Raw genomic sequence first — 20,377 nt, 5'->3', positions numbered from 1 at the left:
AGCTGATTGATTAGCAAGAAAGTTATGTATGCGACATGAGAGCAATAGATGTAGCTACATCGATAGTCGGAGCAGAGAAAAGAGTATATGTTTCACTTCGATTGGAGAACAGAGGTGTGTCGATGGGAGGGTACATATGGAGCGACGATGGATCGACGCCGCTGGTTCTGAACTGCCGATCATTGGTGTGTCGATTTAGGGCAAACTGTAAGGAAAGATTCACCGGGATAATCAATTCGATGGTGGCGGAGGAGATCCGGAGGGGATGTGAGGAGATGGAGTGGGGAAAACACGGGTTAATGGATCGTAAGAAGGTCCGATTCGTATTCATTTTTATTACTAGGAAAAAGACTTTTATATAAAAATATATTTATCAAATAAATTGACAGATGTCTAGTTATTTTATTTGTATAAAAAACAAATAGATAATCACTCTTTGAAAAATATACCATCTTACCCAAAAAACAAAACTAAGTTAACGCATATATTCTGTGAATTTTCATTATGGATAATGTAATTAAATCTAAAACCGTAAAATAAGGGCATTGTTGTAATTTAACATTGATAAGTTATAAGCCATTTTCTTATCGATGAAATTAATTAGAAATAAAAATGAAGTTTATGACTTGAAAAGAAAAAAAAAATGATTTCTTTTTCTTTTGTAATTTTCCGGTGATCGTAATATTATGTTCACAAAATTTTCGTAGTTTTAACTCATATTCAATGATCGTTACTCTATTGTCACATTGCTTCTCCATGTAAAAAAAAATCATTTGTATTATTTTCTGATTATACTAGTGACCATTATTTTTTAGTCACTAAATTTTTTTCATGGAGTGACCACTATTATATGGTCACCATGTGTGGGGTTTGAAAATATAAATACAACCCAATACTTTTTTTATGATCTCTCTCTCTCTCTCTCTCTCTCTCTCTCTCTCTCTCTCCTCCAAATATTATTATTATTATAATAAATATGTTTATAAGGACCGCTCTTGTAATGAGTCTTTGCAAAATTATGTGTAAAAAGAAAACAAAATTTTTATCATTTTAAAAAATAAAAAATATTAATTAAAAATATTTTAATTTTTATTAATTGAAAATTATATATATATATATATATATATATATATATATATATATATATATATATATATATATATATATATATATATATATATATATATATATATAGCCAGTGACCACTGTTTTATGGCTACTAATTGTTTTCATTTGTAATTCATCAGTGACCACTATTGAGTGGTCACTAATTTTTTTTACCCTGTTTAAGTAGTTTTCGATAACAAAAAAGTAAGGATGCAGTTTTGAATAAGAGTAGTCACTGACCACTTTTTTGTCACTAAACATCTAACATAGTGACCATTATTCTTAGTCATCACTATATAGTTAACATAGAGACCATTATTTTTAGTCACTAAATAGTTATTATGATATGAAACAAAAGTAGTTTAATTTTTTCGCGGTTTAGTGACCGAGTTAGTGACCACCACATAAAGTTGGTCATTAAATTTGTGGGATTATCAAAATTAAGTGACCACTTAATTTCCAGTCACATCATGAGATTTCTGTTCTTTGAAAGATTTCAAAATTATGATTACTTATAGTTTCGAAATCAATTAATTACTTACATGTGGGCTCATTGAAATTATTATTTAATTCAGATCAAATCCTATTTTTACTTTGAATGCAGAGAACATTCTAGAAATCACCTGTAACATCCCAAATTTCGAGGCCAAAAATTTCATTTTAAAAATTTATCATGTAATAAAGCGTTTTACTAAAACATTGTCACAGTTACATAAATTATAAAACATAAGGTTATGTCTCAAATCAATATCATCGGAAACAAAGAAAATCAGAGTATGATCCCAGAAAATCATGTGCGAAAACCATGTGTGTGATGCGCCGCTACGCCGCCGGCGCTTTCCCTTTCGACAAAGAGGTAACTGAAACCACAACTAAAACTGTAAGCACGAAGCTTAGTGAGTTCCCCCATCATACCATATAACATACAATACCATCGGTATCTTTCAACCGGTAATCATCATCGGTATCTTTTAACCGGTAACCATCATTGGTATCTTACAACCGGTAATCATCATCGATATCTTTCAACCGGTAATTGAGGCCTATTCCACCCCTACTGCTAGCATACAACAACAAGGTATAAGCATACAATCAGGCATATCCGAGTACTGTCCTACCCTTCGGTCCTAAGGACCACTGCCAAGGGAAAACTATCCCTATCATACATGTAACATATCATATAGATATATCTCATAACCAATTACGTATCCATACCAAGATAATTATCACAAAGACATTCATCTTCTAAAATATTCCTACTTAGTGGGCCGACATTGTGGACTTAGACCCACCCCTACTGGAAGGTAACTCGCCTCAAAAGGCTGGCTGCTGAAAAGCTGATCCGCAAATGTCCGATTGCTGCTCTGGTGATCCTCCGACTATACTTCCATAAACCACTTAATCAGGTATTGATACTATTCCCAGGGTAAAATGACTAATTTACCCCTGACCGATTCCAAACCAAAATCAAGTCAAAGTCAAAGTCAACTTCTAGTTGACCCGGCTCGCCGAGTTGGCTTGCCAACTTGTCGAGTCCATATCCAGTCGATTGTCCTTACTCCCGTCTCTACTCGTCGAGTTAGGCATTGACTCGTCGAGTTCACTTCCTAACTGATACTCAATGGTCCTTCATCCGACTCGCCGAGTTCTATGAACAACTCGCCGAGTTGATCTTCATCCGATGAACACTCTAGGCTGTGACTCACCGAGTTGTATGAACAACTTGTCGAGTCTGTTCTTGAGGCAAGAAGATTGCCTTGGACCCGCCGAGTCAGCGCATTGACTCGCCGAGTCCCTCCATTGTTGAGTCTGGCTTCCGACTCACTGAGTCCACCAATGGCTCACTGCTCTACTTACATACTCGGAAGGGGAAAATGGGAACTCGCGATTCGACTCGCCAAGTTCGAAGAACAACTCGCCGAGTCGCAAACATGCAATCTCTATACACTCGATTCTGTTTGAATCCAGTGCATTCCATTCATAGATCTGGGTTCCTAGGGCTCGATTAACATGTAAAGTTTCCAACTTTACGTGTATATAATCATCAATGGGGATTTTAAGGCTCAAAACACACTAAAAGGGGGTAGATCTAGGGTCTTCATGCAATATGGCCCCATAAAGGTATTAGATCTAGGCTCCTGTAACTCGATCATAGCCAGATCTAGCAGCTATTCAACCCATTATGATCCCTATACTACCAACAAGCTTGGAAATGGTTCAAAGATAGCTTTTATGATGTTCTAATGGGGATTTGAGCATAGAAACAAAATAGATTCGGATTGTACCTCAATGAACTCTGGATTAGGTCCTAGATCCTTGCTCTTCACCTTCTCTTTTGGTCTTTCCTTCTTTCTCTTCTTCAATCTTCAAGGAACAAGTAGAAAAACACTTCAAATCACAAGGAGAGGGTTAGGGTTCGATATAGGATGCTCTGAGGGTGAAGGAGACTGACTTGGGGCGCATAAGGGGGTTTTAACAGGGTGCAAACCCCTGAAATTAGGGTTACTTCCAGACTGGTGGACTCGCCGAGTCCAGAGTATGGACTCGCCGAGTCGCCAACTTAAACGTGTTCAAAATCCCATCCATACTCAGCGAGTCTAGCCTACGAATCGCTGAGTCCAAGGCTAAAAATGTAAAATACTCTGATAAATCATACACACCAGGAACCAGGTGCTACAAATCTCCCCCGCTTATTTTAGACTTCGTCCTCGAAGTCTGTTGCTCGATCCTGAAACAGCTCGGGGTAATGCTCCATCATTTCCTTCACTGGCTCCCAAGTCCACTCCGAACCCCTCCGGTGCTGCCATTGCACCTTCACAAGTTCCACCCTCTTGTTCCTCAAATTCCTCGACTTCCGGTCAAGGATTGCCACTGGTCGCTCAATGTAATTCAGGCTGCCATCGACCTGAATATCCTCCAGGGGTACCACTGCTGATTCATCCACCAGGCACTTTCGCAACTGAGAAACATGGAAAGTGTTGTGTATCTGACTGAGTTCGGCTGGCAGATCCAGCCTATACGCCACCTTACCCACCCGGGCCAGAACCCTGAAGGGTCCAATATACCTGGGGCCCAACTTGCCCCGTTTCCTGAATCGGATGACGCCCTTCCATGGCGACCCCTTCAGGAGAACCATATCCCCGACCTGGAACTCCAAGTCTGATTGGCGCTTGTCGGCGTAACTCTTCTGTCGAATCTGAGCAGTCTGAAGCCTGCTCCGAACCTGCTGAATCCTCTCGGTCGTCTTGAGCACCACTTCGGTGCTCCCCATGACCCTCTGGCCAACCTCACCCCAACATATCGAAGTCCTGCACCTTCTCCCATATAACATCTTAAAAAAAGGACGGTCAATACTCGCGTGGTAGCTATTGTTGTATGAGAACTCAGCCAACGGAAGATAGGTATCCCAGCTACCACCAAAGTCTAGCACGCACGCCCGCAACATATCCTCCAGAGTCTAGATGGTTCGCTCACTCTGACCATCTGTCTGCGGGTGAAAAGCAGTGCTAAAATGCATACGAGTCCCAGCTCATCATGGAACTTCTTCCAGAACCTGGAAGTAAACCGTACATCTCTGTCTGAAATCACGGAGACCGGCACTCCGTGCCGTGCCACCACCTCTCGGATGTAGATATCGGCCAACTTCTCGGCCGAGATACACTCCTGAATCGGTATGAAGTGGGTGCTCTTGGTCAACCGATCCACGATGACCCATATAGAATCTACTCCCCGTGCGGTCCTGGGAAGCTTGGTGATAAAATCCATCGTGATGTCTTCTCATTTCCACAATGGGATCTCCAACGACTGCATCTTGCCGTGGGGCCTATGGTGTTCGGCCTTGACCTTCCTGCAGGTCAAGCATCGCTCCACGTACCAAGCTGTATCCCGCTTCATGCAGGGCCACCAATAGTCTAGACGAAGATCCCTATACATCTTTGTCGCCCCCGGATGAATGGAGAATCAAGATTTGTACGCCTCCTCCATCAGAACTTGATGCACACCCCCGAGATATGGCACCCACACCCTACGGTGTAGTGTCAGCAATCCTTTACTGTTAGAGTCGAAGGAGGAAACCTGTCCCACAATCCGCTCGCTTTTTTGATGTTCCTCCTTCATGGCCTCCTGCTGGGCCTCCCTAATTCGCTCCAAAAGCGGAGTCACCACCTTCATCCTCAGGCAGATATCTCGGATCGGCGTTGCCTTGCGGCTAAACGTGTCAGGCACCACATTGGCTTTCCCCGGATGGTAAAGGATCTCACAATCATAATCCTTTACCACGTCAAGCCACCAATGCTGCCTCATGTTCAGATTCGGCTGGTCCATAAGATACCTCAGGCTCTTGTGGTCCGTGTAGATGGTACAATGAACCTCATATAGGTAATGACGCCAAATATTGAGGGAGAACACAACAGCCCCCAGCTCCAAATCATGCGTCGGGTAGTTCGCCTCATGAGGCTTCAGCTAACTTGAAGCGTAAGCAATAACGTGCCCTCTCTGCATCAACACCACGCCCAAACCCGTGATGGACGCATCGCAGTACACAACAAAATCCTCCATGCCCTCTGGTAGGGCTAAGATTGGCGCCTCGCACAATCTTTGTCTTAACGTCTTGAATGTGGCCTGCTGCTCGGGCCCCCAACAAAAAACCACGACTTTCCTCGTCAGCCTGGTCAGGGGTACAACTATTTTGGAGAAGTCCTGAATGAATCTCCGATAGTAGCCTGCCAATCCTAGGAAGCTCCGAATCTCAGTTGGAGACCTCGGGACCTCCCATCTCATCACGGCCTCTACCTTGGCCGGATCCACAGACATCTCGTCCTGGTTGACAAGGTTCCCCAGGAAATGCACCTCGTGCAACCAAAACTCACACTTGGAGAACTTAGCATATAAGCTCTCCCTCCTCAATGTACTAAAAACCTCATGCAAGTGCTCCTCATGCTGCACTCACGTCTTGGAATAAACCAAGATATCGTCATTGAAAACAATCACGGACCGATCCAACATCGGCCGGCACACGCGATTCATGAGATCCATGAACACGGCAAGAGCATTGGTGAGCCAGAAAGGCATCACCACAAACTCGTAATGACCATAGCGTGTCCGAAAAACAGTTTTCTGGACATCCTCCTCTCTGACCCTCATCTGATGATACCCTGATCGCAAATCAATCTTGGAGAACCAAGATGCTCCTTGAAGCTGGTCGAAGAGGTCATCGATCCTCGGGAGTGGGTAACAGTTCTTCACCGTTACCTTATTCAGCTCCTGATAGTCTATACACATCCGATTGTGACCCGTCTTTCTTCTTCACAAACAGAATCGGGGCTCCCTAAGGTGAATTGCTCGGTCTAATGAATCCCTTGTCTAACAGCTCCTACAGCTGTGTAGACAACTCCTGAATCTCAGGAGGATCCAACCTATACGGCGCCTTGGCTATCGGAGCCGCGTCAGGGACTAGGTCGATCCTAAACTCCACCTGCCTCTCCGGAGGTATCCTAGGTAACTCCTCGGGGAATACGTCCATAAACTTCCGCACCACGGGCACATCGCCCACCGTCGCCTTACCCATCTCCCGGGTGTCCATAACATAAGCGAGATACCCTGTGCAACCCTGCTGAAGGTAACGTCTAGCTCTCACTGCTGAACATACAGCTGGTCCTCGTTGTGGCCTCTCGCTCTGAACTACCAACTCTCCCCCACTTGGGGTCCTGATCCGCACCAGCTGATGTGCACAATCTATCACTGCCCCATTGGGGCTCAACTAATCCATGCCTATAATGACCTTGTTCCCCCGCAACGGTAGGGGAACCAAGTCTACCAAGTAACGTTCCTCGAACAGCCTCAAAACACAATCTCGGTAGACCTCCGATGCTCGCATTGATCGGTCATCTGCAATCTCGACCTCTAGAGGGCAGTCCAACATGCCCGAAGACTCAAGAAACTTCTTGCTAAGAACAAGAGATACAAATGATCGGGTAGCACTTGAATCAAACAACACCTGAAATGGGATACCGTTCACATGGAACGATCCTAAACACATATACACAGAGCACATATCAATATCATAACATCATACAAATATATCAGAGGGAAAGAATCATACCCGTCACCACATCGGGTGCCGCGCGTGCCTCCTCGGCTGTCAGCTGAAAGGCTTGGCTCCGAACCACTGGAGCCTCCGACTTTACCTTCCGGCCATCCATAACCCGTGCTGTCGCTGACGCTAGCGCAACTGTCGGCGCTGCTGCTGCTGCTGTCAACCTGGGGCAATTGGCCTTTTATGGCCCCTCTGATTGCAATTGAAGCAAATCAGGTTTGATGTCTGAATCGCAGAAGTAGGGGCAGTACAATCTCTGTCAAAATGCCCAACCTTTCCGCACTTATAGCAGCCTGAACCCGGTCGAGTGTGACAAACTCCCTCATGTGCCCGGCTGCATTTCCCACAGCGGTCCCGCCCTGACTGGCCTTTCGGCCTACCATCGGACCCCTTGGGCTTCTTCTCCGAAGCCCCCATCGTCTGCCCCTCAGCAGCCTTCCTCTTCCGTATGTGCTCCAAATCAATCTCTTTCTAGCCCTGAGAATCATGGAATCCAGGGTAAGGCAAGTAGTGAAACTAACATGCTCCCGAATATCAGCCCGCAACATGTCATGGTATCGGTTCCTCTTCATATCCTCATCCCCCGCATATTGGGGTACCAACAAGGCCCTCTCCCGGAACTTGGCGGTGATCTCCGCCACAGTCTCCGTAGTCTGTCTCATATCCAAGAACTCTCTGGCCAGCTGCTGAAGCTCCACAGCTGGTGCAAACTCAGCCCTGAATCGGGTCACAAAATAAGACCATGTCATAGCCTCAATGGCTGGGGCTCCCAACGTATCGCCAATCATCTCCCACCAATCTCTGGCTCTATCCCTCAAACAACCTGCAGCGAAACGGACCTTCGACCTTTCCAGGAAGAAGCTCGTCAGCTGCGCAGACTCGATGTCTACGATCCATCTCCTAGCAGCAATGTGGTCCTTTACCACATGAAAATCTGGTGCACCACTCCCACGGAAGTCCTTAAAGGACAATGTGTGTGTACCCACCTGGCTAGACGCCAGATCACTCCTGAATGCCCGGAGGCGATCCTCCATCAGCTCGATAATGCCTTCCTTGATCGACCCAAAAATGACTGGGGTCACCTCAAGGATACCTCTCATAATCTCAGACGCGATGAACTCGCGTAACCCATCATCGACATGCTCAGATCCCGATCCCAAACCAGATCCTGATCCCCCTGCCCCATGATGTGTGACCACCATTCTGAAAATATTTACATAATTGTCAAGATCACATATACCCCCGAAAGGTCTCACACACTCTCCAAGTTTCCAGGTTCCATCTCGGCCCTCCTTGAATCGAGTACGGATCCTCTGCTTTCAGTAGTACGGGCCCATACTACCGTCCACATCTATCCGTACTTTCCTCAAGGATTGCCTTGACTTAACCAAGTCCTTTTCGCCGATACACTTCCCATTGATCACATCCTAGGCTTCCCTAGGGCACTCTCCGACCTACTCCCCGCCATCAGCTGCATTAGGAGTCCTTACCGCGTCCCCCTAACTAGCTTGCAGATACTATTACATATCCGTTCACTAGTTAGTCGAAGTTGGCCAGAACCCCCATAGCTCAAATCAAACATCATTCGTGCGTGGAGTAACCAAACCAGGCATAACCTACACAGGCCATCCTATTGCTGACTAAACAGTCCTATCATACAACTCATACAACAGGCATATTAGGCATCCTTCCTAGATCCTTAGCCCTAACTAGCATGCAATTCTCAGAATCAGATATCAGGAACACAAGGCATCCTCATAGGTCCTTATTCCTATTCTAGCATACAGTTTTCTGAATCAAAACCATACAACATAACATAACAAGCATGGGTATCTTGGGGAAAACTTACTTGAGCCCGGCCGGTCGCATGCATCACACACTTCGTCTTTCTTAAAACTTCCTATTTTAGATTTTTGAAAACTATTTTCCATGTAAAAATCTTTTAGTCCCTCGGTTTGAGTCCAGACACCCCCGAGGGTGTGTCCGAATCCCTCAAACCATGCCTCTGATACCAACTTGTAACATCCCAAATTTCGAGGCCAAAAATTTAATTTTAAAAATTTATCATGTAATAAAGCATTTTACTAAAACATTGTCATAGTTACATTAATTATAAAACATAAGGTTATGTCTCAAAGCAATATCATCGGAAACAAAGAAAATCAGAGTACGATCCCAGAAAATCCAGTGCAGAAACCATGTGTGTGATGCCCCGCTACGCCACCGGCTCTTTCCCCTTTGACGAAGAGGTACCTGAAACCACAACTAAAACTGTAAGCACGAAGCTAAGTGAGTTCCCCCATCATACCACAAAACATACAATACCATCGGTATCTTTCAACAGGTAATCATCATCGGTATCTTTCAACCGGTAACCATCATCAATATCTTACAACCGGTAATCATCATCAGTATCTTTCAACCGGTAATTGAGGCCTATTCCACCCCTACTGCTAGCATACAACAACAAGGTATAAGCATACAATCAGGCATATCCGAGTACTGTCCTACCCTTCGGTCCTAAGGACCGCTGTCAGGGGAAAAGTATCCCTATCATACACGTAACATATCATACAGATATATCTCATAACCAATCACGTATACATACCAAGATAATTATCATAAACACAATCATCTTCTAAAATACTCCTACTTGGTGGGCCGACATTGTGGCCTTAGACCCACCCCTACTGGAAGGTAACTCGCCTCGAAAGGCTGGCTGCTGAAAAGCTGATCCGCAAATGTCCAACTGCTGCTCCGGTGATCCTCCGGCTATATTTCCATAAAGCACTTAATTAGGCATTAATACTATTCCCAAGGTAAAATGACTATTTTACCCCTGACCGATTTCAAACCAAAATCAAGTCAAAGTCAAAGTCAAAGTCAACTTCTAGTAGACCCGACTCGCTGAGTTGGCTTGCCAACTCGTCGAGTCCATATCCAGTCGATTGTCCTCACTCCCGTCTCTACTCGTTGAGTTAGGCATTGACTCGTCGAGTTCACTTCCTAACTGATACTCAATGGTCCTTCATCCGACTCGCTGAGTTGTATGAACAACTCACCGAGTTGATCTTCATCCGATGAACACTCTAGGTTGTAACTCGCCGAGTTGTATGAACAACTCGTCGAGTCTGTTCTTGAGCCAAGAAGATTGCCTTGGACCCCCCGAGTCAGGGCATTGACTCGCCGAGTCCCTCCATTGTTGAGTCTGGCTTCCGACTCACTGAGTCAACCAATGGCTCACTGCTCTACTCACATTCTCGGAAGGGGAAAAATGGGAACTCGCGACTCGAGTCGCCAAGTTCGAAGAACAACTCACCGTGTCGCAAACATGCAATCTTTATACACTCGATTCTGCTTGAATCCAATGCATTCCAATTCATAGATCTGGGTTCCTGGGGCCCGATTAACACGTAAAGTTTCCAACTTTACGTGTATATAATCATCAATAGGGATTTTAAGGCTCAAAACACACTAAAAGGGGGTAGATCTAGGGCCTTCATGTAATATGGCCCCATAAAGGTATTAGATCTAGGCTCCTGTAACTCGATCATAGCCAGATCTAGCAGCTATTCAACCCATTATGATCCCTATACTACCAACAAGCTTGGAAATGGTTCAAAGATAGCTTTTATGATGTTCTAATGGGGATTTGAGCATAGAAACAGAATAGATCCGGATTGTACCTCAATGAACTCTGGATTAGGTCCTAGATCCTTGCTCTTCACCTTCTCTTTTGGTCTTTCCTTCCTACTCTTCTTCAATCTTTAAGGAACAAGCACAAAAACACTTCAAATCACAAGGAGAGGGTTAGGGTTCGGTATAGGATGCTCTGAGGGTGAAGGCGACTGACTTGGGGGCGCATAAGGGGGTGTGCAAACCCCTGAAATTAGGGTTTCTTCCAGACTGGTGGACTCGCCGAGTCCAGAGTATGGACTCGCCGAGTCGCCAACTTAAACGTGCTCAAAATCTCGTCCCTACTCGGCGAGTCTAGTTTACCACTCGCTGAGTCCAAGGCTAAAAATGTAAAATACTCTGATAAATCATACATACCAGGAACCAGGTGCTACATCATCTCTTCCTGGGAATATATTTATGCAAGTAGATTCATCACATTGCAATATATAAAAAAAAAATGTTTTTTTTAGATTTTTTTTAGTTAGAAATGTCCAGAAGAAAGTAGTTAAAAACTACATGCTTGTGGAAGGGCTTAAATCATCCAAATCAAGCAAAATATCCCATAGTAATATCACAATAGGATGCAATATTTCTCCACTAAATGAAACAATGGTAGATACTGTAGGAATTAAAGCATCTGCAACAACTGCTCTCACATCATCATCATGATCTTCTAGTCCTGCTTTACAAGTAGGGAGGACAAGCCTCAAAAAATCAGGAAGCATCTCCTATTTTAAGATATTTAAAACATCCAAATAATCAAGATAAAGTAAATAATCAAGAAAATTCATAGCAGGTGATTACTTATAGGTGAGCTCAGAAGTAAAAACTTTCAAGCAAAATCAAGAAAATTCATATTAAGTGATTAATCATAGAAAATACAAACAAATTTATGTGTGAACATAGGTGTAGGTAGGAGAAAGGGTCAGTAAGCATTGAAAAATTTCAAGAAAGTTGCGAAAGAATAGATAGATAAAGGATTGATTTACTTCTAAAGAACATGTGATCAAACTATGAAAAAACTCACAAAGGAATTAAAAAAAAACACTTAGAGGGGGAGAAAATAAACAAAAGAAACCAACAACGAAACCATAAAGTTGTGCATATAGATCTTTACATTCTTTGAATCTTACCAATACTTTTGTTGGAATCAGTTTTTTCCTTATTGACAAAACTAAAAACAATATAATGCATCTAATTGCTTAATGGGTCATGATTTTGAAGGTTTCTATGAAACAAATAGTAAAAAAGAAAAAGCAATACATCATTTAAACGTATAAGATCTTTTAAAAAATTTTACCTCAAATTGATAAGTTTTCAATCTCTATAATCAAACAATGATTTATTAATTAGTTTAATGATCATAAAAGATGGAACTATGACTAATTTGAGTAATTTCAGTGAAAAATAAATCAATCCTAAACCTTAGAAGAATGAAAAGAGATCAGATCAATAAAACAACATGTTTACTCGGCGTATACTTAGAATAGCATATACCTAGAATAAAATGTTGTTTTGGACAAAATTTACAGTCAATAGTTCGAGCAAATCACATATCAAAGAAAAATTTGGTTGTACAGAGTGGCGATGACGGTGGATACGTCGAGACGGAGAGCCATAACCTTCAAGATTCTAGCGACTGTGATGTATAAGGAGCTAGGGATTCCATACAAAGTGGAGAGATTTCCAATGTAAGGAATGTAAGGAAATAGTAGGGCGAAATCAATTGATGATGCAGAAGGATTGATGAAAATAATAGCGGAAAAAGCAATGGATTTCTAGGTTCGTTGGTTCACTCCATTTTTTGGAGTTCACTTATGATCTTCTATATATAGGTAAAAGTTCATTTGAGACGAACATAATTTAGTGAGACCATGAGACCAACTTTTTCTAATAAAATATTTTACTATTCTAGTCATCATAAAAATATAATATGTATAATATTCTAACATTATATGCTTTTAGAATATTTCAATATAAATGTGTTAAAAATATTGTTTTAGAATATCGTAATATTACATATATTATATTTTTTTGAATAACAAAATATTAAAATATTTCATTAGAAAAAAATGGTCTCACGGTCTCACAAAATTAGACCCGTCTATATATATATATATATATATATATATATATATATATATATATATATATATATATATAAACACACACACACACAAGAGTGCATATGAGACGGATATAATTTTGTGAGACCGTGAAACAAATTTTTTTTTCTGTAAAATCTTCTAATATTCTAGTCATCGTAAAAATGTAATATATATAATATTCTTACATTATATGCTTCTAGATTATTTCAATATAAAATGTTTTAAAAATATTGGTTTAATATATATATATATATATATATATATATATATATATATATATATATATATATATATATATATATATATATATATATATATATATATATATATATATCCAAGTAGCCTACAAATAGATAAACATTATGAACATTTCATGAACAAATCGATCATAAATCACAAATCATGACATTAGCCGACTTGAAATCATTCATCCCACATTTTTTCTAAGTACTTATCACATTTGGTTCGAATACCACCATTAGCAGGCAAACCAGGGTTAGCCCTCTTGGTTCTAATCGATTGGATCACATCGGGCCCACGTTTAATACTGTGCCTATACTCGGATGCCATATGTTCAAATACTTCCACGTCGAACATGTTGATCTTCATCTTTGGGTTCATTTGGTCTCTCACAAATGCAAAAGCTAGTTGATCCCTTGGGTTAAATGCTTCTAACTCATTAAATAATAGACATGAAAATAAATTGTTTCTCACACCATGCTTCCTTAAGATAATTGCACTATCTGGAACATCTGTCAAGTTATAAAAATAACTATCATTCCAAGTAATTATATACGAAAAAATCAAACCATATATCAATGATTTTGTTAAATAGATATTATTAATTACATATTTTAAAAAGTAATCTAGTTTAACTGATTTATATAGCCTTGTTGAAATTACAGAGACATGTTGGATAGGGCCATGCATTTACTACACTATAATGCATAAAGGGAAAGAGTAAGTCAAAGAAAAAATAAGATATAATATATATATATATATATATATATATATATATATATATATATATATATATATATATATATATATATATATATATATATATATATATATATATATATTAGTTGTAAAACCCGTGTATTATATGGGTTCGTTAAAAAAAATAAAATATTAAAATGTATATAATAAGTCTTTTTTAAAATAAAATTTTGAAATAAGAAAAGAAGAAATATATTAATTGCAATTTAGTATAATATTTATTAAACTTGATATATATATATATATATATATATATATATATATATATATATATATATATATATATATAATTGTTATGTGGCATTTTAATTTTAAAAATTGACAAAACCATAAATTGACATGTGATATTATTTATTTAAAAAATATCACAAAATAACAAGTGTCAAAACTTATTAAAGATTGACATGTGCCAAATCTAAAAATAATTTTAAAATGCAAAATAAAAGGAAAAATCCAAAAATTCTTTTGTTAATTATTATTTTCGGAATTTTAATTACCTAAAAAAAAATATAAAAAAAAAAAACAAAAATAAATTACAATTTTTTTTTGAAAACTATGTGAAATATTGTAATACAATATTAACTATAAATATTTTAATGTAATTTTTAAAATGTTAGAATATTATACTAGATTTCTCAGATATGTAAAATATTCTATTTATTCTACTAGAATATGTAAAAAATTGTATTTTTTCTTATTTCTTTTATATTTTTTTGGTTTTTTTTTTTATTTTTTTTTTGGAAAATATAAATTCCAAAAATAATATTTGAAAATGTTTTTTTCGAAAATTTTAATTATTTTGCGTTTTAAAAATGTTTTTTGTTTTATCTACCAAATTAATGGTTAGGATTGCGTCTCACGGTTTTAGAAAATTAGACCGTCTCACATGAATTTAACCTCTATATATATATATATATATATATATATATATATATATATATATATAATATATATATATATATATATATATATATATATATATATCAAAATAAAGCGAATTGTACACAAAATATTCGTGTGATATATTAAAAAAACGATACTTTTTCTCTGTTGGAGTGGGACCTTTATGTAGAAGCTTCAACAACCTTCTCAATTTGTCATACCTATTTGTGCATATTTATAAAACAATATATATTTATTTTAATTTGTATAACGAAAAATATCGAAGTTATTTATCAATATATATATATATATATATATATATATATATATATATATATATATATATATATATATATAGGTTTAGGTTATTTTGTTTTCACTATCTATTGTGTGCATGTATGACTGATTCTGGACCAATCATTTTAGTTATTTTAAGAAAGTAATTAATGCATATTACATGTTGAAGATATAATAGATATTAATTAAATCTTCAACATTTAATATGGATTAATTACTTTTTTAAAATAACTAAAATGATTGGTCCAAAATCAATAATACAGACACACAATAGATAGTAAAAACATTTGAACCTAACTCTCTCTCTCTCTCTCTCTATATATATATATATATATATATATATATATATATATATATATATATATATATATATTCCCTAAATTATGGAATTTTTAGTAGCAAATTATGTGTACTTACCTTAGTTGTATCAAATCTGGTCATTTTATTAATCAAGTTATAAAAATCAAACAGAATTTCATACATACACAATGATAAAGTAATTCTTTGAGTCTGTCATATCTATATCTTGATAAAGAATAATATTCATAAAAAAAATTCTTTGAGTATTATATTCTTTACAGAGAAGTTACATTACTTAATATACTAAAGTCTAATCATATAGAAGTGACTTTCAAGTTAACACAACCTTTAACTTCGTCATTTAATGCATGTCACTTTCATAATATTGTACTATGTACACTTTTTTAGGTATCCTATATGCTTATATCTTATCAACCAACTAATACTCATATATCTTACCATAGTTCAATAATAACGACAGATAACAAATCCGTCACGCAACCATAATTTTTACGTGAAATTCAATTTTTGGAACCATGGTTTTCAAAGTTTTATTAACCTAATACGTTTATCATGATTCACAACTTTGAAGATAATTACAATATCAAAGTATATTTGATAATTGTTGATTGTATCGGATGAATTAAATTACGATTAAATTAGATTCAACTTCGTAAAAGACTCATTAAGAAACAATTAAAAGGATATAAAACCGAAATCATTTGATTAAGTAAGAGTGAGGCTTACCAAACTTATTAAAAAACATGTCAACAATCTGCTATTTAATTTACCTGAAGTGTATGGATGTTTTTTAGATGACCATGGTTGCAAGCCGTTTTCACAATACGTTTCAATTTGAATCTTCAAAGAATCAACATCCCACCATTTTTTCCACCTTGCAGTCGCCATGGCTTCTTCCATCGTATGAACATATAAAGGATGTTTTGAAATCGCCATATCTACATCTTCCATGATTACAAGTGAATGAAGCAATAATAACGGATCAACCACCAATTGCATTTTCGCATCAACCCAGATGCTATATTTGGAATTTGGAAAAAGTCTATGAACCAAGTATTTCGGGATTACACCATTCATGGCTGGATTTTCGTAAAGTTCTTCACTTGAAACTTCTACAATTCTCCATACTCCGATCCTGTTTTCCTTTGTTTTTCTCGAGAGTAAGTTGTGAAAGTAGAGTTGTTTGATTGTGACATTGTCGACAAACATGTAGAAACAAACGTGATCCAGGGTGTTAAATCCGAGGCCTTGAGGTTGACGGATTTTGTCGTGGTTTCCAAAAATGGCGGAAACCACCACCACTCCGTTGCAACTTTCCATTGCGATTCTATCTGCAAGAAGTCTATTTCAAGCAATGTTCGATATTTATTTTGTTTTTACAAATTCTCGATTTTGACTTGTTTATGAACATTTTACACGTTAATTATGAAATGATCATGAAAAAACTGAAATCATCCATGAATTCAATGACACTAACCGTAATCACTGATCGGAAATTTCTTAAGAAACCCACAAGGGATTTCGATTCCATCGTCATGATAATCATAATACGATAGTCGTGTTTGAGTAGTGTAATTCATCCCAAACTTTTCACCATTTTCATTCCCTTGTACATACCTCAATCCATTGGAATCTGAGGAAGAATTCTCAATAACTCGTCGGATTTCATCCAATACAAATGAATAATCTATAAAGAAGAAGAAAAATCAATACAAATCAATCCAAATCATCATCTAATATGAACATTACGTTACCTGAGAAAAAAACAGGGGAATTGCAGGAGGATTTGATGGTGGGAATTGGGTGTTTATGTTGGCCATAAGATTGAGGGTAAATGAAGAGAGGTGATTGGATGGGATCGAAGGGGGATGATCGGAAATGGCATTTGGTGGTGGGAGAAAGAGAAGTGTAGAAAGCGAAGAAGAGAGAAAGGAAGAGGTAAGAAAGAGAAGAACAGAGGAGTTTTGATTGGAAGAGAAGGGGTGTAGAAGTTCTTACGAGCTTTCCCATTTTCTAATGAAATTATATTCATATACATACAACCATAATATATTTTGATTTTACAAAAGACAAGTTGATTACGTTTATCTCTATTTAATCTCCTATGTTTAGGCTAGTGTGTTGTTATCTTTGGAATGTATATCAGTATATTCCTCGGTATTATAAAATAAATATGTCAAGTAATAAAAGCTAATATTATAATTCTGATAATAAGACTCAAATTTGTTAATTACTCCAGAATATATAAAGATACAGAACCTGTAAATGCAAAGAATGGAGTAAAAACGTTTTAGTAAGAAAGAAATCGATTCAGGTAATCGAAGATTATCCAATAGTATAAGACTCTTTCACAAATTAACAGCAACAGTAGAAGATGGAGTAAAAACACAAAGAATGAGAATGGTGAAGTGAAAAAAAACAAAAAAACATACTGAAAAAACATAGTGAAAAAACTCGACGTATGCTTTCCTTTGTTGTCATATATATTATCCGTGTTATCATTGAAAGCATACACTTTCCTTTGTTGTCACGGAGATGAATGGGGTCTTACGTTAAAAGCTTCAACAAGCTTTTTCCCTTTTTCAAGCTGTGAAACTGGAATATTCTATCAATTTATAAACCAATCCATGTTATTAAAGTTGATTATTATATAATAAACAAGGTATTTTCATGAAATTAAATGTTTCATATCACCTCTTTTAGTTAATGTAAAGTTTACTCGTTGGATTTATAGATATGTTTAATCAAATATATAACAAAACCATCAAACGACTTAAGATAGCAAGACATATATATCTAACATATATATTCGATGTAAATCAAACTAAGACTACAAATAGATAAAAAGTATTAGCCAATCGGCCACAAATCATGACATTCCTTGACTTAAAATAATTCATCCGACATTTTTTTCACGTACTTCTCACATTTTGTTTGAATGCCACCATTAGCAAGCAAACCAGTGTTAGCCCTCTTGGTTCTAATCGCTTGGGTCGCATTGGACCCACGTTTAATATTGTGCCTATACTCGGATGCCACGTGATCAAATACTTCCACATCGAACATTTTGAGCTTCATCTTTGGGTTCATTTGATCTCTCACAAATGCAAAAGCTAGTTGATCCCTTGGGTTAAATGCTTCTAACTCACTGAACAAAAGACATGAAAATAAATTGTTTACCACACCATGTTTGCTTAAGATAATTGTACTATCTGGAACATATGATAGTTATAAAAAAATTAAATAGATATTATAAAGTACACATTTTAAACAATAATCCAGTTTAATTGATTTATCGTCGTTGAAATTAAAGAGACGTTGGATAGGGCCATGCATTTACTACACAAACATGCATAAAGTGAAAGAGTACGCTAAAAGAAAAACAAGGAACCTAATACATTATACATACATCAAAATAAAGGGAATTGTAAGAAAAATATTCATGTGATAGATAAAAAAAAACATAGTTGGAGTGGGACCTTAATGTAGAAGCTTCAACCACTTTCTCAAGTTGTCATACCTATTTGTGCATATTTAAAAAACAATATTTTATTTCATAATAAATTTGTATAACGAAACATACTTCTTACCTATATATGTATAAATATCCTAATTATTTATCAATTTATATGATAAGATCGATTTTTTTTTCTTTATCATTTTATAGATTCCCAAAATTAATTTTTTAGCAGCAAATTAAGTATAATTATGTTAGTTGTATCTAATAGCATTTCATCAATTAAGTTATAAAAGTAAAACATAATTTCATAAATAAACCATGATAAAGTAATTCTTTGAGTATATTTTTATATCTTAATAAAGAATAATCATCACAAAAAGCAATTCTTTGAGTATATTTTTATATCATGATAAAAGAATAATCATCATAAAAAGCAATTATTTGAGTATATCAGATATTCTTGACAAATAATTTACATTACTTAATGCATTAAAGTCTAATCATATAGAAGTGATTTTCAAGTTAACACAACCTTTAATTTCGTCATGTACTGCATGTCATGCATGTGATTCATAATATATGTGATTCATAATATTGTACTATGTACACTTTTTTAGATATCCTATATCTTATCAACCAATTAATATTTCATATCTTATCATAGTACAATAATAACGACACTTAACAAATTGTTCAAGCAACCATAATTTTTACGTGAAAATCAATTTTTGTATCGATGGTTTTCAATATTTAATTGACCTAATATGTTTATCATGTTTCACAAATAAAAAACAATTACTGGATTATTGATTATTGTGTGTTGAGTTAGACCGAACATTTTACCAAATTCAATATGATACATATCAAAGGCTATAAAACTAAATCAAAAATTTCTAATTATGGAATCAAACAAGTTGAACCTGTAATACATAATAAGAAAAATACCAAAGACCATAAAACTAAATGAGAAATTTATAATTATGGAATCAAACAGGATGAACCTGTTATACATATCAAACCACACATAATAATTAAATTATCTGAAGTGTGCAGATGTATTTTAGATGACCATGGTTGCAAGCCGTTTTCACAATATGTTTCAATATGAATCCTTAACAAATCGACCATCGATTGCATTTTCGCATCAACCCAAATGTTGTATGTATAATTGGGAAAAGTCTATGAACCAAGTATTTTGGGATTACACCATTCATGGCTGGATTTTGGTAAAATTATTCACCGGGAACTTCTACAATTCTCCATACTCTGATCTTGTTTTCCTTTGTGTTTCTCGAGAGTAAGTTGTTAAAGTAGAGTTGTTTGATTGTGACGTTGTCAACAAACATGATCCAGGGTGTTAAACCTGAGGCCTTGAGGTTGACGAATTTTCTCGTTGTTTCCAAAAATGGCGGACACCACCACCACTCTGTT

At 36.9% G+C, this 20,377-nt stretch overlaps 1 protein-coding gene across 1 annotated transcript; it reads right to left on the bottom strand.

Moving 5' to 3' along the window:
* Positions 1–13,356: 13,356 nt before the first annotated feature.
* LOC111880849 (probable hexosyltransferase MUCI70) lies at positions 13,357–17,950 on the bottom strand. The gene is made up of 4 exons (XM_023877264.2): positions 17,241–17,950; positions 16,964–17,173; positions 16,257–16,817; positions 13,357–13,739 (listed from the first exon to the last, which is right to left on the bottom strand). Exons 1-4 carry the CDS (start codon positions 17,494–17,496, stop codon positions 13,411–13,413), a joined length of 1,356 nt encoding a protein of 451 aa, XP_023733032.1. The 5' UTR covers positions 17,497–17,950; the 3' UTR covers positions 13,357–13,410.
* Between the last annotated feature and the right edge of the window lie 2,427 nt (positions 17,951–20,377).

The sequence above is a fragment of the Lactuca sativa genome, chromosome 7 (assembly GCF_002870075.4).
Source record: "Lactuca sativa cultivar Salinas chromosome 7, Lsat_Salinas_v11, whole genome shotgun sequence".
NCBI classification, from domain to species: Eukaryota; Viridiplantae; Streptophyta; class Magnoliopsida; order Asterales; family Asteraceae; genus Lactuca; species Lactuca sativa.
Note: the sequence above shows the minus strand (reverse complement) of the source record. Positions and strands in the feature narration are given on the sequence as shown.